This window comes from Eublepharis macularius, chromosome 4 (assembly GCF_028583425.1).
Source record: "Eublepharis macularius isolate TG4126 chromosome 4, MPM_Emac_v1.0, whole genome shotgun sequence".
NCBI lineage: Eukaryota > Metazoa > Chordata > Lepidosauria > Squamata > Eublepharidae > Eublepharis > Eublepharis macularius.
The window spans coordinates 112314185-112336572 of record NC_072793.1 but is presented as its reverse complement, the minus strand read 5'-3'; the positions used below and the strand labels follow the sequence as shown (position 1 = coordinate 112336572).

Sequence of the window (22388 nt, the reverse complement as noted above, 5' to 3'; positions counted from 1 at the left end):
CCAGTACTGCAAGGGGTGGCCATCACCTCCCACAGCACACCATTGAAACATACCTATGCCCCCTCACTGAGGAGCTTAGGCTGCCGAACTAACACACCCATTGGCCGTGGTGGCGGCGGAGGATGCCCTCTCCCAGGATGGGGGAGGGGATGGAGAGACCCATTCCCCCCGGAATGGGAAAGCAGAGCAATGCTGCGATAGGTGACCGCCTCTCGCGTTGAGGACTGGAGGCTGCCGCCTACCAAACGTGCCCGTCAGATATGGTGGCAGCAGAGAATGCCCTCCCCCAGGATGGGAAAACAGCAACACAGCAACACATGCCCGCCCTTGCATCGCAGGGCGGAGGAGACAAGAAACACTCTCCGAATTGACATGGCGGAGCCTGGAGATCCCCTCCACACCTCTCCAGGCAGGACAGGGTGCACCAAACAAGTTCCCTGGGCAGGGAAAACAGCAGCAAAAGAGACTCAGTAGAGTGCTGCAAGATGCGGGTGACTACCCCTCATGTTGAGGCGTTGGAGGCTGCCGCCGACCAAACAAAGGATGCCGTCCCCTGGGTCATGGAGGGGATGGAGAGACCTGTTCCCCCCGGGATGGGAAAGCAGAGCAGCGCTGTGATAGGTGACCGCCTCTTGTGTAAGAGAGTGGAGGATGCCGCCAACCAAACATACCCGGAAATCAGGGTGACACAGCGGATTGATGCACATAGTGTAAGGGGGGCACTATAACTCGCTGCAGCATACAATTGAGACCTACCGATGGACCTTCACTGAAGAGCGGAGGCTGGCGACCAAGCATACCCATTGGCTGTGGTATTCACATTTCTCAGCATGTACACTGGTATCGCAATCAATATATACTTATTGTTTGGCACGTTATTGGTTACAACGCAAAAGTCTAGGCACATGGCACAATACTATATCGGTAAGGGGAGAGGCTTTGTAATAGGCACAGAAATCACTCTTCATGGGTGTATCGCTAAGGGGTGAAACATGGTTATAGGGCCAGTTTGGTGTAGTGGTTAAGATTGCGGGACTCTAATCTGGAGAGCTGGGTTTGATTCCCCGCTCCTCCACTTGAAGCCAGCTGGCTGACCTAGTCGCAGTTCTCTGGAGCTCTCTCAGCCCCACCCACCTACCAGGGTGTTTTGTTTTGGGGATAATGGTAACATACTTTGTAAACTGCTCTGAGTGGGCATTAAGTTGTCCTGAAGAGTGGTATATAAATCAATTATTATTATTATTATTATTATTATTATTATTATTGGTATATTGGTTAGGTGATATGTGGGTTAATGCGCAACGGTTACTACTCCTCTATGTATCGGTACAGGGTTACACGTGGTTGTAGGCACAAGGTTCACTCTTCATTGGTATATCAGTATGGGGTAATACGTGAGTATAGGCACAGAGGTGACTTCATCGTTATATCGTGCCCATCTCTAATCAGCAGTATCTTATAGACACAACAAAAGCAAGAAAATCATGATTAGTTCAGCATTGAGCTAAATTGGCTCAATTACATTTATTACATTTTGAAATGAAATTAATGAAATACCATTACAGTTCTTGTTTGTGTGTGTTATTACTGATATTTTTAAAGTGTGCAATTGGATTCTAAAAACAGCAAAATCAAAGATTATGTAGTTGGAAATATCCCATATAAAAAGATGGTCTCAGTTGTATCTTTGTACTTGGAATTCCAGGTTATGGTCATAGCTAGGAGACTTACACCACCACCACCACCAATTTCTATGTTACCCAAATTGGCAGTCTCTAATTAGTTGGGGAAATTAGCTTAAAGAAGACAAAATGAGAGGGGGTAACTGGGATTCTTCACCAATATTTATCGTGGGGATGCCTTTAGAGAATTCTCAAAATAGACCAGTCAGATGTTCACCTGGAGAGGTTTTTATTAAAAAAGAAATAAAAAGGCAAACATAGAATCACACACAGAACACATATGAGGCTAACTAAGAGGAAAATCGTGTGCGCACACACACACACACTCACTCCCTCACTCACACTCTGTGGTGGCTAGGGACTCCAGATATAGGGCAAAATGCTCCTTGGGGCAAGCTAACGTTTTCACTCCAAAACAACTTGATTAATTTCCTGGAGGTGGATAACAGGTATAAATGGTGCTTGATGACCCTGTGGGTACCGGATGGGAAAAGCTATCAGGTTAGGTGAAGAGCATTGAGTGTTGCTTAATTAGGGTAAATGGGTGAGGGAAAGTAAGGGAGGATGTGGATGAGATTAGTCAGGAGTTTCTTGGGAGACCTCACTTTCCTAAATTATGCATCTTTCCAGGGTATGGAAGAGGCCATTAGTCAGCCATTCGAATTCCTCTTCTAAAATATTTTCCAGGCTCTGATCTGGATGGCATCCATGCTGTTTCATTTTAGGCCAAGCAATATTTTGCACTTACAATATTTGAGGTGATATTTGAGGAAGGGTGTTTGTGGTTTTATATCTATAAACTGCCCCTCAGCAAGAGGGGGCGGGTCTGCCTGCTAACATCCACCTAATAAAAATGTTGCCACACCAGATTCAGATCTGGCAACTGTGATTACATATTTATAACTTCACTGTTAGAGTGCTGTTGGTCAGGATGCATTTTAATTAAGGGTGTGCACCTGGAAAAAAATCAGGTTTCCTGCTTCGGGTTTACCTAGCCAGAGTTCACCCAGTCAGGAAGACCAGCTAGGTGGTGGGCTAGAGCCACTGCCTCTGCTGCCACAGTGGCCAGCCGGGCGGTGGGGTAGGCTGGAGCTTCTGCGCCACCGCAGTGGCCAGCTGGAAGGTGGGGAAGGCCGAAGCCTCCACTGCCGCCTCTGCCACTGCAGCGGCCAGCTGGGTGGCAGAGAAGGCTGGAGCTGCTGCCTCCGCTGCTGTCTGCCACCACAGCGGCGAGCTGGGCAGCGGAGAAGGCTGGAGCTGCTGCCTCTGCCACCACGGTGGCCAACTGGGCAGCAGGGAAGGCCTCCACCAGTGCGGTAGCCAGCTGGGCGGCGGGGATAGCTGGAGCTGCTACAGCTGCAGTGGCTAGCAGGAAGAGCCTGGTAAGTGGAGTGGTAGGAACTTCAGCTGGCCTGCATGGGAGGGATTCCACCGCAGGCCAGCTGAAGTCCGGAAAGGGCCCTGAAGCTTCCCAAAGTGACCTGAATCGCTTCAGTAGCCTTTGAGTCAGGATTTCTTGAATCTTTACAGATCGCGTCCAATTCGAACCTTTTCCCGAATCAGAAACCTGAAGCACACACCCCTAGTTTTAATTGCTTGGGAGCTTTAGTTCATGAAGAATATTATGGTCATTCATCTTATTCACTGGCAGTGCACTAGAGTTTTTATTGGTTCTTCAGGATTTGTCAGGTATGATTCAGATGCTGGCTATTGAGTCATAGGGATATCTTTTGAAAATACTGAAAATGAGGAATCTTAAAAGTTTAAGGTATGGGGTCAAGAAAATAATGCAGGAATGAATCTGCCATTGTTATTGCAGGCTTCCAGCCATCACTAATGTACATGTTTGTGGAATGGAGTGAAGTAGGAGTGTGCACCGGGGAAATATTCTATTTCCCCACTTTGAGTTCGGGTTATCAGAATCGCTTCGGTATGCTTTGTAATTATTCGGAGCATACCGAAGTGAGATCCCCACCTCCCCCCTGTGCCCCCTTCCCCCAACCCCAACCCACTTACCTTTCCCGAAGGCCGGAGCAGGTGCCTTTGCTGCTGCGGTGGGGAAGGCCGTAGCCACCCACGCCGCTGCTTCAGTGGCTGCAGTGGCCAGCAGGGCGGCAGGGAAGGCCGCAGCCTCAGCTGCCTATGCCACTGCTTTGGCCACCGCCGCGGCCAGCAGGGCAGCAGGGAAGGCCGCAGCTAGCGCCTCTGCCTCCCCCGCCACTGCTTCCACAGGTGCCAGGTAAGTGGGGTGTTGGTGGAAGGGAACCCTTTAAAAAGGCCCCAATGCTTCCCCAAGCAACCCGAAGTGCTTTGGGAAACTTTGATTTGGTATTACCGAATCTTTACAAATCGGGCCGGGTGCAGGTTTTTTTCCTCGAACCAGGAACCTGAAGTGCATACCCCTAGAGTGACGTTTTAACTTTGGATTTTAATTATTTTGTACATTTTTATTCTTCCCTACCTCCTAGGAGTTCAAAGCAGCTTATGTGGTCCTCTTTCCTCCTTTTCATCATCATAACAGCCCTGTGAGATAGATTAGCTGTGACAGAATAATGGCTCAAGGCCAACCAAGAAGTTTTATGAGTGGTGGCGATTGGAACCGGGGGTCTCCCTGGCATAGTTTGACACACTTACTACTACACCACTCTGGTTCTCACTCTGGGTTTATGTTAGTTGGTTTTAGAAAGATTTCATCTCTGTACTCAGCTTTATGCTTGTTTTTCAAATTTCTGCTACCATGCCCTATTCTATCTCTTTTCTATCTCCAGTTGTTCTTTATTGTTCTTTGCTCACTGAATGTCCTAGCTTATACAGTGGTTCCTGCTTTCTGCACATGCTTGAATATATTCAATCCTAACTTCCCTCCTGTCATCATTTTCTGAAGATTTATTGTTGATGCGCAACAAATGTACAAAAAGTAAGTAAAGATTCTTTTACAAATCTTCTGTTTCAAAAGGTACTGCAATGGCTGCAGGAGTCCTGTTGGAAAATGAATTGCCTTATTGTTCTCTGGTAAAGAGCAGCACATATCTTTCAACTATGAGTTCAGGTAATTGGTTTTTTTAGTAAAATATTTTAGACTGTAAAATTTGGGAAATGAACTAACTCAAAAACCCCCAAAAGTTATTCTTGTAAGATCTACAGTATCTGACATAACTATATTTTTGTAAAGTAATGGCAAGTTATCATTCTGAGCATTTTAAATTATAAAGTATATCTATATAATTGTTAAATCTTGTATGGTTTTATACTAGCTTATTAGGATAATACTTTAAATGTGTGTAATGGATTGAACTCAAAAGCAGGTTTCCTAAGTGCAGCACAGTCAGGGAGCTGGGAAGGAAAGAGTTTGGAGAGCCTGAGTTACAGGCTGCTCTCTCCTCTCTGATTGGTCAGTTTAGAACCATACTGAAGTGAGTCAGTTAGTTTCTGACAGGATTGTTCAGAGTGTATGAGTGAGTCTGACAGAAAAAGTCACAGATTCCTTTTTGGGTGAGGGAAGAGGGCTGTGTCGCCTTAACTGTATCACTGATGTCTTGAAGAAGAATTCTATTAAAGAATTCAAAGCTGAAACCCGTTTTACACAGACACGAGAACTGGGAGTGCGTTTTGGCAGGAATGACTGGGTAGTGGGTTTGAGACTCCCTTTCAAGCCAAAAGAAGAAGGGTTTTATCGTCTGAGGAGAAGAAGATTAATTTTTTCCCAGTTTCTAAAGGTTTGGCTTTGAGGAGAACCCCAAGTCTGTTATGAAGGGAAAACAATTTTAAACCAACTCCAGGAAAAGTGAACTGTCATAGGGAATTTTGTGAAGAAACGTTGCTGTAACTAAAGTTCTAAGTAAAACACCTCTCACTGTTAAGATCCAAGAATATATAAGCTTCAAGAGTTCTGTTTTGCCTGTTACAAAAAGTGTATTCTGTACTACCAACCAAATTTAACCTCAGCACTTTCATCCCCTGACTACACCTACTCAGTCCCTGCATGTTAAATAGTTACTTCTTTTTGAAATAACCTGACATTGCTTCTTTATTTTTGTCTGACTCAAGCTACAAGTATTTATTTTTTTACCATTCCATCCTTCAAGTCATATTTATATGTTCCTTTACATATCATATAAGATAACAGACTGTTTTGGCCACAGTGTCTCACCTTTCCTTGCTGTTGATGAAACGCAAATGAATGGTTGGATCCTTTTCAGAATGCCTCAATTGCTTTGGAAAATATTAATTCTTCTCTGTTTCTGAAAGTAAAATGAGTGAGAACTCATTTTGCTTAGAAAATGAGCATGTTTTATAATATCTCCAAGAGACATTATTATTTTCTGTCTTCTGGTTTTCATATTACAGTCCTGAATAGAATGTTTACAGCCTCTGTCACTTAAGATTGAAATCACACAGGCACTATAAAGTGCTGGAAGGATGAAACCTGATGGCCCTATAGGAAGGCTGATTTATACTTATTAATACTACTTGTGTTTTTCAGATAACACAAACATGACATTTATGCACTTTAAACTCTTTTTCTGGCTTTTACACATGCACAGAGTGGGAGAAGGGCTAAAAGGTGCTTTGTGGCATGTGTGAATTCAGCTTTAGTTGAATTTTCTTGAACCATATTTATTTCCAAGTGTGCTTTGAGGGTGGTTTTCTTGTCCAAGATGTCAAAGTTAATGCTTCAGATTCCTCAAATCCTGTCTATTTATGGTGAACTGTTTGAAAGTTCCTGGTCCGCTTCAGAATTATCTGGTTCAGCTGATGCTCTCCACATCAATGTAGAACAGTTCATCCTATAAGGAATCAATGTATATAGAATTTAGCTGCCAAAGGGGTAGCTGCTAGTAGTGAGTTCATTGTTGGTTTCTATGGAGACAGATCAGCCTATCCTGAACAGCCATTAGATCACACAGAAAGATGCATGTCTTTCTGCGTAAGTTCAGTACAGAGCAGTTTGTCTTCATACAGCTTGTCTAAACTGCTACAAGTAGTGGATGAAGATGCAAAGTTCACCTAGGAAGCGTCTGGCAGTTAATATTTTTAGCAACTTTTTTCAAGGCCGGAGACATTCTTCTTCTGATCCTCTTCTCCGCATACTCCACAGGAGACGGAGCTCAGTTGTAGAGGTTCTCTCAACTTCTACCCACAGGGTTATGATAGCCATTTCCTCTGTAAGCCCTGAGGAGCTAAATGCTGCTTTCCTTGAGAAAAGAAGTAAAGTATTAGAAATTTTATTTCTATAACCATACTTGAGGTTTATGTTTATGTACTGTGTGTGTAATTTTGTTCTCAGCATACATGAATGCTCAGAATATTTCAGAATGTTTTGTATTTCTGTGCTCATAATTTATAAAATGTTTTGTACTTACGTGTTCATAATTTATAAAAACAATGCATTTTCAAGAATTTTAGTTGAGTATCTTTACATTTTTGTTTGTTATGTGAAAGAAAGGGGAAAGTATACATTTCTAGATAGGACATTTTATGAAGATGTTGCAAATATCCTAATACATTTGTATGTAACAGAAATGAGAAATGCATTTGAGTAAATGCATTCATGATTTGGTTTGGTATGTTTTTAAATATATAATTACGTTAATTTATTTTTATCAGTATAATTCATACAAATTCAGGTCAGGACCTGTAGCTCGTTGAAAGTTTTAATTTTGTCTCCCATTGTGCGTTGCAGGAAGACCTAGGCGTCCAACTGCAAAATACACTAAAGTTGGAGAGCACCTTCGTCATGTAATTCCTGGCCATATGCAGTGCTCCATGGCTTGTGGTGGCCGGGCTTGCAAATATGAAAATCCAACTCGGTGGAGTAATGAGGAGCAGGCTATTAAAGGACTTTACTCATCCTGGTAATCTAAATCATTTGGTGCCTCTAAGCTTCTAAAAAAATGTTTTTAAATATCTAATCCTATGAACATTTCTCTGGGAATAAATCCCATTGAATTTATTGGGATTTCTGAGTAAACTTCTTTAGGATTGTGCTCCAAGGTTGCATTCCTAGGCAGTTACTTGGGAGTAAGCCCTGTTGAACTCATGGGACTTCTGAGCAAACCTTAGGGTCAAGCTACACACTCAGTGAAAGAGATAAGTGTTGATAGGATAGATGTTTTCATACATCTGGACTAGATTAAAAGCAAGAACAGTAGACATGAGAATGTAGGACTCCTTTTGAATTCTGTGAGCCTTTGACTCAGGCATTAAAAATATCTCTGTTTCAATATGTGATTTTAATTACAGAACTATATAAATTCCATTCACATCTTAAATGTATACATATTTAAATTAAATTGACATTTTAAGATAGTATGATAGGATTATGTTAAACCATTTTGCAGTGTATATGGGCATTTTGTAAACTTGTTAAAGAAATGTGAAACTATTTGGAATAGGTATCTAGAAATAGACATGTAAATCTTCTAGGCAGCCTTCATTCCTATTACTCTAATGGCATTCTGCTATAAAGTGTTTCAATTTCATATGCATAACAGGCATTTAAAAGTTAGAAAAACACAAAGCCTTTTCTTCTGAAAAACCAAGTACGAAGTATTTTTACTTTTTTTTCTACCCTAGGGTAACAGATAACATATTAGCCATGTCTCGACCCTCAACAGAAATCATTGAGAAGTACAATATTATTGAGCAGTTCCAAAGGTAAAAGAAATGTATCAACACTGAATTACTGTACTTACATCATTATTTTCCTCTCTGTGTTCGTTTGGATTGTTAATAACATTTTTTCTGACCTAAGATGGAACATGAAGAAAGAAAATTAAAAAAAGATTGCAAAAGCATACACAGTTCCATAATATATTGTCTTTTCCCCCTTGACTAAGATGCGGCATAAAAACAATAATTAACCTTCAGCGTCCTGGGGAACATGCTAGCTGCGGGAATCCACTGGAACAAGAGAGTGGTTTTACTTACATTCCTGAAGCTTTCATGGAGGCGGGAAGTAAGTTTGCTCCTGCTGCTGTTCCTTGTTAATTATGAAGTGTGGCACTTACAGGCTGTTTCTACCACCTACTTCTTTGGTTAAGAAAACCTCAATGAGGAATGTTTGCCAAAGAAAATAACTTGGAGCTAAGTATAAAGTTGAAAAATACACAGCTCTTATGTGCAGACATGGTAAATGTCATACACATCAGGAGGAGACTGGAGAACCAAAAGTCAATAACTGTGTTTAGTCATATCTGTATGCTTGAAATACTGATGGTAATGTTCATTTCAAACATTCACCTGCATTTTGTGTATTTACAAAGCAGTAGATTTCCAGGTGGATTTGTTATCTTCTTCTTTCCCAGGACAAGGTTTTCTCATCAAATGCCAATTTTTTTCTTAATTTGATGAGATTGACAGCTGTGTAAGAAAGATAAAGCATTGCATTAGAGATGCTGTTATTTCCCAAACAGAATGTTGCATTGTTACTCTCTCTCGCTCTCGCTCTCTCTCTCTGTGTATATATATATATATATATATATAGCTCAGTAATCTGAATATGACTCACTCTTCCTTGTTATAGATTTTACATTCCTGCTGAGGTTTTGTGTGAAATGGCTTAGCTAACTTGTAATACAGACTTCGAAATTCTTATAGAAAACCTACTCTAAAATATAGGGGTGTGGGGGCTCTTTTTTGCTAGTAATCCTGATCGGGTCTTTTAATTACATTTTTTTAAACATTGACTTGTTATTGATCTTTTGCAAAAATAATAATAATGTTCTAAAATGTTTCTTCTAGTTTATTTTTATAACTTTGGATGGAAGGATTATGGTGTGGCTTCTTTCACTACTATCCTCGATATGGTAAAAGTGATGACTTTTGCCTTACAGGAAGGAAGGGTAGCTATTCATTGCCATGCCGGACTTGGCCGAACAGGTAAAAATACTCAACCATCAATTCACTAAAAATATGCTTTCACACCCCAAAAAATATTTTTCACTACTGTCGAGTTTGAGCCATCCCCAAGAATATTGATGGAGTGTAAGAGCGTTCATCTAATCCTTAGGAAACACGAGCAAGGCCGTTCCATCTGTTCTTGTTTCAGTTTCAGTGTCTTACCATTTGCAAACCTTTTGCTTTGATACATGTTTAGTTATTTGAAAGTCACCACTTATCCATCTAGAGCAGAGAAGTGGCCATCTCTCTGTGGTTGTTTTTTTAAAAAAACTGGACTACAGCTATTTCATCTCACCTGTGACAAAGCTGCCCAGCCAGTCAATTTTGCCAGATGAGATACTGCACTAGTAAATGTGGAAGACCTTCCTGATTGTGCCATTAAAGCATTTACCAGGTGGCTTGCTTGACCTCATTTCATTAGCAAATGAAGACCTGTTGGTTTCAAAAGGTTTCCCCCATTTTTTGTGTCTCATTTTACTGGCAGTAAATCAGCTGTATGTAGCCGTTGCTGGTTCTTAATTGTTTTTCATTCTGTAAAATACTTTGAGTATATTATTAATTTGAAAATGCATAAACATATGAGAAAATAAATGGCAAAATGCACAATTCTTGTCTGGAAGGTCTATCTCCTTCAAGGTATATATTTTCTCATAATTGTTAGTAATAATGAAAAAGAGCAAGAGAGAATTAGAGATATGTATCTGGGGGAAGGGGAATGGTATTTTATGGTTTCAGATTTCAGGAAGGGAATAAATACCAGTATTCAGGGGTATTTGGATTCCCTTGATACCATTTCAGGATTTGGGATTTCCCCCCTTGAATTCTAGAATTATTTGTCTTCCATTATTCCATTATTCCCTTGCTGGGGGAAGCCAGAGTGGCTGTTATTCAGACAAATGACATTAAATTGACAGGGACTATGAGCGGAACTACAAGTGACAAAAGGCACAGGTCGGACACTTGTCAGCTTCCCTCAAGTTTTGATGGAGAATGTAGGCATCCTAGTCTTGCAGCTTCGCTCTCTAACTGCTGTCCAATGGACTTTTCAACTGTCACTTGTCCAACATTCCGCCAAGCTGCCTACATTTCCCATCAAAACTTGAGGGAAGCTGACAAGTGTCCAACCTGTGCCTTTTGTCACTTGTGGTTCTGCTCTATGTGGCTATCCACATAGGTTAGGGAATTGAGTGGCAAGCCATCCTTCAGGAAGATCAGTTGCTCAGCCTTCCAGTGGAGCAGACATGAGTGATGAGGGCTGAAAAGGTCATCTGTCTGGGAAAAAATACACTCACTCTGCACACTTGTTGGAGGCAGGAAAGGAGCCTCTGAGCCACAGGAGCAAGGTCCAGCTAGACCATCTCTTTTCTAGCCCAGTACCACAGTGAATTGGTGAGACACAAGTGGTAAAGCTCAGCTAGGTATTTCCTCACCACTGTGATTGCTGAAGCCTAGTTCATGCACCACATGTTCCCAGAGAGGCCAACTGCCTCCCCTCTGGCCTCCAGCAAATGAGCTGGCTGGCATACTTGGCAAAGCTGCCCTTGATGTATGGGTCACACATGGTCACCCACACATAGACCTTCTGGGTGAGAGGTTTCAGGTGGGACTTGATGCCCTCTTGCAATCTCTGCACCAGTGCATGCACTGCTGGAACAATGTTTGCACAACCTGGGTTCAAAAAGGTAGCTATCTTCCTCTGAAGCATTTGGATCAAGGAAATTATGAGACCCAGTCTTGCCATGTCAGACTAGAGTGCTTTGGTGAATTCCTTAAAGGGCTTAAGGACCTCCACTCTGGGAGAAACTCAGCCTCTTCTTGTTGCTGAACACTGCACCAGAAGTTCAAGTATAGTGCAGGTGGAGTTCTAGCAATTGCTGATATTGGTCTGGCACACCTGTCGCTGCTGCTTCTGACACAGCAGATAGATAGCCTTCACACTGGGTGAGAAGTAACTTGTGAGATTCCGGCAATTCTGGAGCAGATGTTGGAAATCATGTTGCAGTGTCCAAGTTGGAATTCTCTGTAGAACCCAAACTCAATGCATCCTTGGGTTCGGTTCCTTGATGGCCCTTATGAGAGGGCAGAAAGGCAGGGCATAAGTTTTGCTAAATAAATTTATCTCTCACCACTTGGTGAAGTAAGTGAGCCATGCTGCTACCCTAATATTTTCACCATATCAGTCACTGTGGAGCCAGAAGACAAGCTGGTAGAAGGCTGCCAAAGGGCAGGCCTCCTTACTGATGAGAGAAAAGCTGCAGCCATTCCCCTCACTCCTATTCTGCTTAGCCTTTCCCCCCAGGGTCCGGCTGCACTGCCCACCTATCACTCATTCCATCCCCCTGGACTACTTCATCAAAGTCAGCTAGCTGCTACACTATACTGTGAGTCTGAGTAGTGACTGAGCTGCTCTTGAACCTGACTAACCTGCTGCCCTTGACTTTTTCCTTCTCAGCACTAGCCTTCAGTTTCCTTTTTTCAAATGCCCACACAACCTAACATTTTTTTTTGTAAAACTACACCTTTAGGCTTGCTTCAATTGAATTTTTAAAAAACCCTGGATCTGATTTTTTAGCCTAAAAACTGGATAATTCTTTTGTATCTACAACCTGAGATGGAAGTATGGAACTCTTTTTAAAAGCCTTTTTTTATTCAAGTTTAACAGCCCATAGGCCACACACTATTAAAAAAATTAGGAATTTAAAACTATGCCATATCCACAATGCAGCTTTTGCAAAGGCTACCCAGAAGTCCTTTTTTAATTACTTGTTATTTTTCATAGCCTAAAAATCTAACTTTTTCTAGTCTTTCTGAAAATCTGACTTCAATTTTTGGAAGACTAAAAGGTCAGCCTAAACCGTATTTTTTTGTAGCCCAGATTAGGTCAGCCTAATATTTTTTAAAGTGAACCTATGCTCTATTTTAAAAAAAACAACAGCCTGGCTTACTATTTTGGAAGCCTAATGAAAGCCTAATTTTTGTTTGGAGGGCACTTACTGAACCTAATTGAAATTTATTTTGTGTTTTTAAAAATACCTAACACCTTAACTGAAATTAACTATTATTAAAACCTAACCAGAAATTTCTGTCAGAACAATTAAATTTTTCAGAACCAACAGGAACACCCCCAAACTCCACTGGACCACTCCCCCCAAAAACATGACACACAGGGATCTTTAAAACAACTACAGAACAAACCATAACAATGCTAAAAGATAAACTTATAAACAGCAACAACCTGGATTCCTCCCAGCACAAACCCTTTAAAACTTAAAGTGCAAAGCAGTTAGAATTAAGAATTCTCAAATAAGTCAAGAAACCCCAACAAAACATTACAAGCCTTTCAAGTCAAAACAATACAAAACAAAACCAAAGAAAACTATTTTTTAAAAAAAATTTGAAAGAAAACAAAGCTCCCCCCCGTGCACGCACGCACGCACGCACGCACGCACACACACACACACAACAACCCGCCTGGCAAAAACAAAAATCACAGGTGAACCTGAAATAATTTAAATAATATTTTTAAACAAAATGCAAAGCAGTCCTGGCACAAAACAAGATGACAGTCTTCCCAGGCAAACAGGCAGGAAATAGGCAGACCAGAACAGCCAGCAGCACACCAGTTTTCCAAAAAAAATCTCACCCTTGAAATGGAGTCAAGCTGCTTTTCTCCTCATTGCCCATGGTCAGATAGCTGTGGGCTATGAGAAAATCTCAGTGGTTGGACACACACAGCTCCTCCTAAGGTGTGATCCCATTTGGTTGGAGAGCTGCCTTCTTCCTCCCTCCCTCCTGTTGACCTTGAAACCCTCCCGAGAATATTTTCCTGGAACTATTTGGGACCTGAGAATCCCAAATATTGATTTAGATACTCAGAACATTCCAATAAGGTATTTTTTGGGTATATATTCAGACCAGATATATCTGAACATACATCCCTTGAGAGAATATAGAATCAAGCTGCATTCCTAGGCTTAGATCTCATGGAAGGTTTCTGCAAGTTGAAGAGATTTCCATCCATAGAGCCCAACTTTTTTGTATTCCTTCCTTCAGCTGCCGCCCCAAATGCCTCCTTGGAATTTGCTCCAGGGGCACAGAGGACAGCAAGAAGGCGAAGTTGTAAGTTCCATGGAAGGGGAGAATTGGCAAAAATGCTCCCTTTTTCCAGCTGCAGAAATCCTCTGTGGGATCCAAGCCCACTGTGTGTGCATGTACTGTTTTTATGCTTTCTTTGGCTTTCATTCTTCTTGTTTTTTTTAACCTTTCTAGGTGTTTTAATAGCTTGTTACTTGGTTTTTGCAACAAGAATGACTGCAGATCAAGCAATTGTTTATGTCAGGACAAAGAGGCCTAATTCAGTTCAAACTAGAGGACAGCTTTTGTGTGTAAGGGAGTTCTCTCAGTTCTTAATTCCACTTAGGAATGTTTTTGCTTCCTGTGAGCCCAAAGCTCACGCAGTTACTCTTTCCCAGTACCTGATCCGACAGCGACATTTGCTTCATGGTTATGAGAGCAGACACCTCAAGCATGTGCCAAAACTTATTCATTTGGTTTGCAAACTGTTGTTGGAGTTGGCTGAAAACCGGCAAGCGATAGAGGAGGAAGTAGTAGATTTACCAGACCTGTCCGCTGAAATTGAAGAGACTGTTTTTCAGTTAGATTCCACACAGCTTGATAAAGAGTTAACAAGGCAAGACAGTAGTACATCAGAGCCGTTCTCCCACTCAGGATCGACTACTCTTCATTTAGGCAGTCATGAATGTGATCCTCTTTGGAAGAGGAGGAATATTGATGGCCTTCAGCCTCTGAGTCGTGCAAAAAGGCGCCTGAGCTACAGTGACTCAGATTTAAGGAGAGCTGTATTTTTCTCTGAGCATGGAGAAACACCATGGTCAGTGCCTGTCCAAGTGCCGCTCGGCAACAAAACAAACCAACAGAACAATGAAGAGGATTGTCAAAGTCTCCGGGCTGAGATAAATAAAGAACTCTTAGTTCGTAATACATTTACTTTCTGGAGTCAGGGTAAATTTAATTTAGATGGAAAAGGAGGTAGTTCTCCACTTTGCCATAAAAGTAGATATCCTAAAGAAGTACAGCGCAGTAAAACGTTTTCTTCAGGCCTTAGATGTGATTGGGAGGAAGAGGATGAGGAAGATGATGAAGAGCTAAGAGCATTAAACTACAACTGTCGCAAAAGAACATGGTCCTCTGAGGATTCAGACTCTTCTAAAGCAGAGCATGAGAGCCGTGACTTTAGAGAACTCTGTGAAAATATTCCCCATATCGTTGTGCAGTCAGAACTAACCCTGGAGGCCCGAAGAATTTTAGCAGCTAAAGCCCTTGCAGATCTAAATGAATTTATGGGAGCAGAAGAAGTAAATGGCAAGGTGGAAATGTGGCAGGTATTTTCAGTTTGTAACTTTACTGTTGTATTTGTCTCTTAGAAGCACAGATTCTTGGAAAAGACCTCCAGCCAGAAGGAATTTGATGGCATCTTTGCTTTTATTGTATGAAAGGCATTCTCTCTGCTAAGTGGGGTAGTGTTCTACCAGCAAAGAGAGTCCATCTTATAAACCTGGGGAATGTGTTAGGAGAAGACACTCCTGTCTAATCCTTATTGTGTAATTTAGGAATGAAATGCAGGAGTTTTGCATAAACCTAATGTGGAAAGAAAACTGTATATTCAAGTCTGTGTCACCTGAAACTATATTAGTGCTGCATTTCTGGACTTACTTGCAGACAATTGAACGTTTCATTAAAATGGTACCCGCTGCCCTGCAGTGATTCTCATGTTGCTTAAAGAGATATTGAAAGGAGTGTGCTCTTGGCCAACATCTGCAGCAGATCTGCTTGCTAGAGGCAGCAGTACCATTTTAAATGGTTGGCTTGATTCCTGCTTCCCTCCCCCCAGTTCACAGGCAAGCACCATAGCCTGCTGCTTGTTATTTTTTGCATCTATTTGTGAGTACAAACTGCAGGCTCACAAGGAACAGCATAAGAATTTTCTGGGCAGAAGAGAAATACATTCTCATCTTCTTTCAGAAAGGAGCTAGGAAATTACTAAAAGAATCCAAACAATGGATTGCTCTCCTTTCATAAACAAGAATGCAGTCTAAGAATTAATGATCCCCTCATCTGTCTTGTCCTCATAAAAATATGAAGGTGGAGCATTTATTGTAGAGAATTGGCATCATAAGGAGATGCTTCCCCCTACTTTCACTGGCTGATCCCCCCCACCCCACCCCAGCAAATATGTAGGACCAGCTATAGATAGTGGAAAAGTTAGGTATTTGCCAGGAACCCAAGACCTGCCAATAGTCCACCACCCCAACAATACTGCTACTTTGCATAGAGCACACAAGAAGGTCATAGACAGCATGAAAGAATTCTTTGTTTTGTATGTACCGTCTCTTTCCAGTTAAGGCAGCTGACTGAGAAGGCATTGCTTGAGGGCCCCCAAAATCTAGGAACTGGTACTACAAATGCTCCCCCAACACAAGCAACATTTAACAAATTTGTCCCCCAAGTCTGCTCTGAGTCTAGAAATCAGCCTAGCCAGGGGAACAGAGACCTAGAGGCCATTTGTAGGGAAGATTCAGTGGATGTTAAAAGGTATCCATTAATCTACCCAACAACTGTCCCCTGCCCCCTCTCCCTCCATGTTTGCATGATCTTGGAAAGTATGGATTTGGAAATAGATGTTTGAGGTAATGTATACTGCTCTAATACTACTAAAGCAAAGTTTCCTAATTTAGACAGTTTACTTGGATTTTTACTTTTGTTAGAAAGAACTAAATTCTCAAAATGGAGCCTGGGATAGGATATGCGCTGAAAGAGACCCTTTTATCCTCAGTGGTCTGATGTGGTCCTGGATAGAACAACTAAAAGAACCTGTCTTAACTAATGATGATATTGATTTACTTGCAAAAATTGGCATAGACTCTCAAGAAGGACTTAAATTGCTAGAGAAGGTAAGTACTTTATATCTTTCCTTGCCCCTGGCATTTCCCCTTTATTCAGTACATGGAGAATTGTGTGTTTTGTTCATCCATAAAGCAGATTACATTTGTGCAATGTAAAAGGGATGGTGAAATACTACATTTCCAGTACCAGTTGGATATATGTTACTAGGGGTGTGCGCTTCGGGTATCCGATTCGGGTAAAATACCTGAATCTGGCCCAATTCAGAACGCTTTATTATTTATTATTCGGAAAGCTTTATTATTTCCTGACTTGGAAATACCGAACAAAGCTTCTTGAAGCATTATGAATGCTTCGGGAAGCTTCGGGGGCCCCGGGGGTTAAGTTTAAAGGGCCCTGTCGCAAGCGGCAGGGCCCTTTAAACTTTTCCATTCCCACCCTTTCTTCCCCAGCCCCACTTACCTGGCACCGGCTGGAGGAGGAGGCCCTCCTGTCTCCCCGCTGGCCTCCAGCGGTGGCGGCCCTCTCTGCTGGCCAGCCACGCTGGCGCGGTGCCAGCAGCAGGGAAGGCCCTCTCTGCCTGCCAGCCACACTGGCAGCAGAGGTGGCAGGGAAGGCCCTCTCTGCCCGCCAGCCGAACCAGCCCTGGCAACGGCAGAGAAGGCCTTCTCAGCTGGCCAGCACGGCATTGGTGGCTGGATCCTGACCAGGTAAGTAGGGGTGGGGGTGGGGTTAAAAGGTGGGGGTGGGAGTTTAAGGGAGGGGTGGCCTCCCCCCTCCCCCGTCACTTCAGTATGCTCCAAATCTTTATGGACCATACCGAAGCGGCTGTTGAGTTCACCCCCCACCTTGGCTACTGTTCCAAGTGCTGACTGCGGCCTTCAGGCTTTAGCAGCTCTTGGGGAAGGTTGGACACCCCTATTTGTTTGGGTTCTAAGTCTGGAGGATTTTGCACACAAATGGTCAGACACTCAAACACAAGACATGTACAAACAGATGTTTTATTAACTCAGAGGTGTGTATGCAGACGGCAGGAACCACTCCCTTTAAGGCACAAACAAGAGGCATTAAAAAAACAAACAGCTAGACTAATCTTTACTAGTGCTATCTAACTAAAACATAAACTTGCTAACTTTCATTTCTGAAGAGGCTTGAGGCTCATACTGACACATTCATAACCCATGCCAGGCAGGTAGTCATCTCAGGCCTGACCTGGAGCAAAGTCTCTCACATGCTAACAGAGAATGGAATGATCCAACAACATCTCAATGAGTGTGTGTGGCATAGTTCCCTGTTAACAGCGAGGAGCCATCTTTTCAAAGATTGCCAGCCAATCAGAGGCACCTTGTAATCAGTGTTGCTAGGCTGAGAAGGTGTACGTGCAGAGCCAAAACTCCCTTGTGTCTCAAAGAAACCAGCTCCAGGTGCAATTAATTACTGAGCTGCACATTCCACTCCTGGGGTGTCAGGCCAAACTGGGCCTGTAAGATTTTAGAAACTTAAACCAATATAGGCAAATGGGCTCACTATGGCTCCGCTAGACAGCGGCATACCACTTTGGATTTCAGGATTTTTTCCAAAGCTTTTTCCTGCTTCAGGAAACCCAAATATTTTTGGGGTGCACACCCCTATATGTTACATTAAATGTACTGTGTCAGGCGTTAGCAGGCAATTCATCATGCTTATAGTATGTTAGCATTGAACAAATATGTGAATAAACCCTGTGTCTCACAGTAGGAGGATCTGTCCCTAATGCTTATATATCTTACCCCACCCTTTGGTCTTCTGTTATTTTCTTTCAACCTTTACCAGTTGCATTTTTCTTCAAAACCAGACTTGACATCTTTTTTCTATTTTTTTTTTAACTGAGAATGGATTTGGTTTGTGTATAATCTCTTCTGCCATGTCTATCCCACAGTCTATTCACTTCCTCTTTTTTATTAATCCTAACTTTCCACTTTCTTAACATATAATAGCTGAGTAAAAGGGCTGTTTTATGTTTATGTATTTTACAGCATTCTCTTTATAATGCTTGTCTAAATTTTGAGTTTCATATGTAAGGTCCATTAAAGTAAGAGAGAGGAATACTTTTCCAGTCTGCTATTTGACTATGGGGCAAAATTTAATAGAAATGTTATTTCCTGTTTATACCAGTTGTATATGCTAAGTCACAATTGCAGATTATAAGTATATTGATTTACTTACTTTAATCACCCAATTGTTTAACTATGTAAATATATTGATTCACTTACTTTAATTACCTGATTGTTGACAAGACTTGTAAAACTGTACAAATGGTCAGTAGAAAAAAAATTTTTTGATGGTATATGTGCGTGTGTGTATAGTATTTCAAATGCACATAATTTTCTAAATAAATTGTATTTCATATAAATACAGGATTTGAAGATTACCGTCTAACAGAGAATTAGGTGTACTTACTGATGTCCAACTCTGTCCAACTCTGTTGGATTATGACCAAAAACTCTTGGCATGGTATTCTTGAAAACATTGCTTACATAACACACTTCTTTCTCTCATCAGGGAAAATATCATACCATATTATGTATCTTAAAGTGTGTGGTGAATTTACAAACAATACCAACAGATGTGGAAGAACTTCTTCTTGATCGTGCTATCAAAGCATTCACAAAGGCAAGTAGTATGCTCCATTGTGATCTCTTATTAAGAAATTGACAGCTGCATTAACCATAATAATCCTGGTAGCAGCTATTTCAGACTGACTTTCCCTGCACCTGTGTTTGAAATTCTTATTGCAGTGAGGTTTTGGTGCTGTATGGGAAACATTTGGTAGGAATATCTTTTAAAGCAGGAGAGACGACCTTCTTGACAACCTCAGGCACGTAAGGGGAGAAGACTCTAGTCTTTTACTTGGTGATGGTACTCTAATGCTTTTGAGGCCCCCTCAGGGCCCATAGTATTTTGATTGTTGTGGGGATAATAATAACATAATTTGGAAACTGCTCTGAGTGGGTGTTAAGTTGTCCTGAAGGGCGGTATATAAATTGAACGTTGTTGTTGTTACTATTTCTTTGTAATTTTCTCTGACTGTCTCAGGCGCTAGGCAAGAGATGTGATGGGGATGGCTTCTCTTGGCCTAAATAAATAGTGCTTGGGCAAGGAAGGCTTTTTAACTGTGGGTGTATGGAGGCCACCCACTTGATGCAACAGGGCTGTTGGCTGTGCCAGTATGTCACATATAATTGGAGGCTTAATATGTCTCTGCTGATCCAACCCACCTTCGTGCTTTAAGGCATGACTGGACAGGCATCAGTCTTGCATGGTATACTCTTTAATTTACTAGAGGACTCTGGGTTCACAGGTAGTGGTAAATTTTAGAACATACTGAAATAATAATTAAAACTAAACAACTTGAACTCTAGGAAGATATGCATCTGCTATATCGTGCCTCACATTTTAAATTAAACACTTGTTGTATTTTGAGAATGCCTAGGTTTATTTAATGTTAAAATTTTAATAAGGTGACTTTAAGTTTACTCTTTGCAGATGAATTTTGATTCTGAGGGTGGCCCGTATGTTTACAACACTCTAAGGAATGTTTTCAAACAGATACTGGATCACCAAAGACAAGACTGCAGAGAAGGAACAGGAAACCCCGTTTGACATTCATACTTCTAAATTATAGTTCTCTGTAGCCCTCCAAAATAAACTTTCATTTGTCAGCTGTTATAATTTGTATCTCTTGGACTGTGTTAACTAAATTTTAGTTGATTCTGGTTATTAAATAACTGCAACTTATTCATTCATAGATATATATGAGTTGCCACTTTGTGTTTGTACTGTAGAATTTTGATGCTTTGTTGTAAAAGTAACATTTTGTTGAGTTAGAAGGTTTTTCATTAATAAGCTACATTTTCAAGACAAACTGTTGCCATAAATTCAGTGCCACATTATGCAATGGTTTATTTAGTTGATGTTTGTATATTAACATTTTAAGTATATGTTATGATGTTTACAGCAGTAGTATTACATTTTACGTTGTGATAACTAAACATTTACTTATTTTGACAACTATTATACAACTGTATGGATTTTCCTTGGGAATAAAAAAAGAACTGCCAAACAAACTTGTATAAAAATGTATCTAAGAAATACAGAATTGGGCAATCTGTGGAGCATAGGTCCTTGTTAGAAAATTGAAAATATTTTTAACACTATAAAAATGTATTACTCTCCCTTGTGTTGGAAAATTGAAACATGAGACCTATATTATCTCAGAAACCAGAATTCAAATAAACAGAACATTTTCAAGTCTTCTTGTTTCCTATTCAGATTATTTGGAGGAGTGTGCTGATTTGAGGATACATGCTATCAGATATCTTGTTCAGTCGTTCAGCCTGTGGACATGGACTGCTTCATTTTTAATTGCAGTACTATGTCTAACAGTTTTAGGAGCTATTACTGAATAAACCAGCTGTGGAACCCTGCCTCATATGATGATGATGATAATAATAATAATAACAACAACAACAACAACATTCGATTTATATACTGCCCTTCAGGACAACTTAATGCCCACTCAGAGCGGTTTACAAAGTGTTATTATTACCCCACAACAATCACCCTGTGAGGTGGGTGGGGCTGAGAGAGTGGCTTTTAATGCCAAACATATTGCCCATATTTAATATAGTTTCTTTTTTAGAGGTAGACCTGAAACAAGATCCCTTGTCACTAATATGATGAGAATCTCCTTGGCTTCACATCCTTCTAGAAGGTTCTGGCATTTGTCATTATGCAGTAAAGTCTGAGACAGTTTATAAGGCTTCAGATACTATAAGAGATTCTGGAATAGCTTTTGGCAGTTAAGGAATTAGAACTTCTACCCTGAAAATATCTGCATACTCTGTCTTCTCCAGTTTTTCCTCCTACACCCCCCTCTATCATTGTAGTTTCTTTGTCTCATAGACAGTATTTATTTATTTAAAAGGTTTAAACCCCACCTTTCAGCATAATCAGGACCACCAAGGCAGTTAACAACTAAAACAGAGCAATATAAAAACATACAGAATGAGGTAAAAAAACAGAACTAAAATACACGGGGGAGTGGGGGAAGACCAATTTAAAACATAAGGTAGGGAAGAGTGATTATTCAGGAAACACCAGAAAATTTTTTAAGAAGTCTTCACCTGCTGACAAAACAGCGACAGAGGAAGGCAGACAAATTTTCTGTGTAAGGAGTTCCACAGTCTTGGCACTGCAACTAATCTTAGAATTACCTACCTGAAACTTAGTTCCCCCAATGTCTGTAAAATGATTAGAGTCAGGCTGAGGGATCCCTAATTGCTGCCCAGAAGAGAGGAGAGGAAGGATCAGGCTAGTGATCGAAGGTGTTTTAAGATGAAACACTTCTCTCCCATGCCCTGGACTCAAGCAGCACTAGCCCATATGATGGAGAGGAGCCTTTTCTTGTCCTTGCTCCCCCTTCAGGTTCCAGAGGCAGGGGCAGTGTTACAACACAGGGGCTTCACACACAGTTAGCCTCTTTCTCTGACTCAATATTTCTCACAGACGTGCTTAAAGTTACTCAGGCTGCACATAGCTTGCCTGCTTTCCTCTGACTGAATGTTCTTTCCTCACCCTCAGTGAAGAACCACAAGTGACAAAAGGCACAGATTGGACACTTGTCAGCTTCCCTCAAGTTTTGATGGGAAATGTAGGCAGCTTGGCGGAATGTTGGACAAGTGACAGTTGAAAAGTCCATTGGACAGCAGTCAGAGAGCGAAGCTGCGAGACCAGGATGCCTACATTTCCCATCAAAACTTGAGGGAAGCTGACAAGTGTCCAATCTGTGCCTTTTGTCACTTGTGGTTCTGCGTCTCAAACTGCCTTCATTCTGTCCACACT

General features: G+C 41.4%; 1 protein-coding gene across 1 annotated transcript in view; it reads left to right on the top strand.

The window, feature by feature from the left end:
• Positions 1 to 20763, top strand: part of PTPDC1 (protein tyrosine phosphatase domain containing 1) — a 48632-nt gene extending 27869 nt beyond the window's left edge. Inside the window, exons 2-10 of the mRNA XM_054977696.1 lie at positions 4639 to 4738; positions 7376 to 7537; positions 8259 to 8339; positions 8522 to 8640; positions 9426 to 9563; positions 13854 to 14986; positions 16370 to 16555; positions 19047 to 19157; positions 20031 to 20763. Of these exons, the coding sequence (XP_054833671.1) occupies positions 4647 to 4738; positions 7376 to 7537; positions 8259 to 8339; positions 8522 to 8640; positions 9426 to 9563; positions 13854 to 14986; positions 16370 to 16555; positions 19047 to 19157; positions 20031 to 20147 (2139 nt within the window). The 5' untranslated portion in view covers positions 4639 to 4646 and the 3' untranslated portion in view covers positions 20148 to 20763. The remainder of the gene's footprint in view (positions 1 to 4638; positions 4739 to 7375; positions 7538 to 8258; positions 8340 to 8521; positions 8641 to 9425; positions 9564 to 13853; positions 14987 to 16369; positions 16556 to 19046; positions 19158 to 20030) is intronic.
• The last annotated feature ends 1625 nt before the right edge of the window (positions 20764 to 22388 follow it).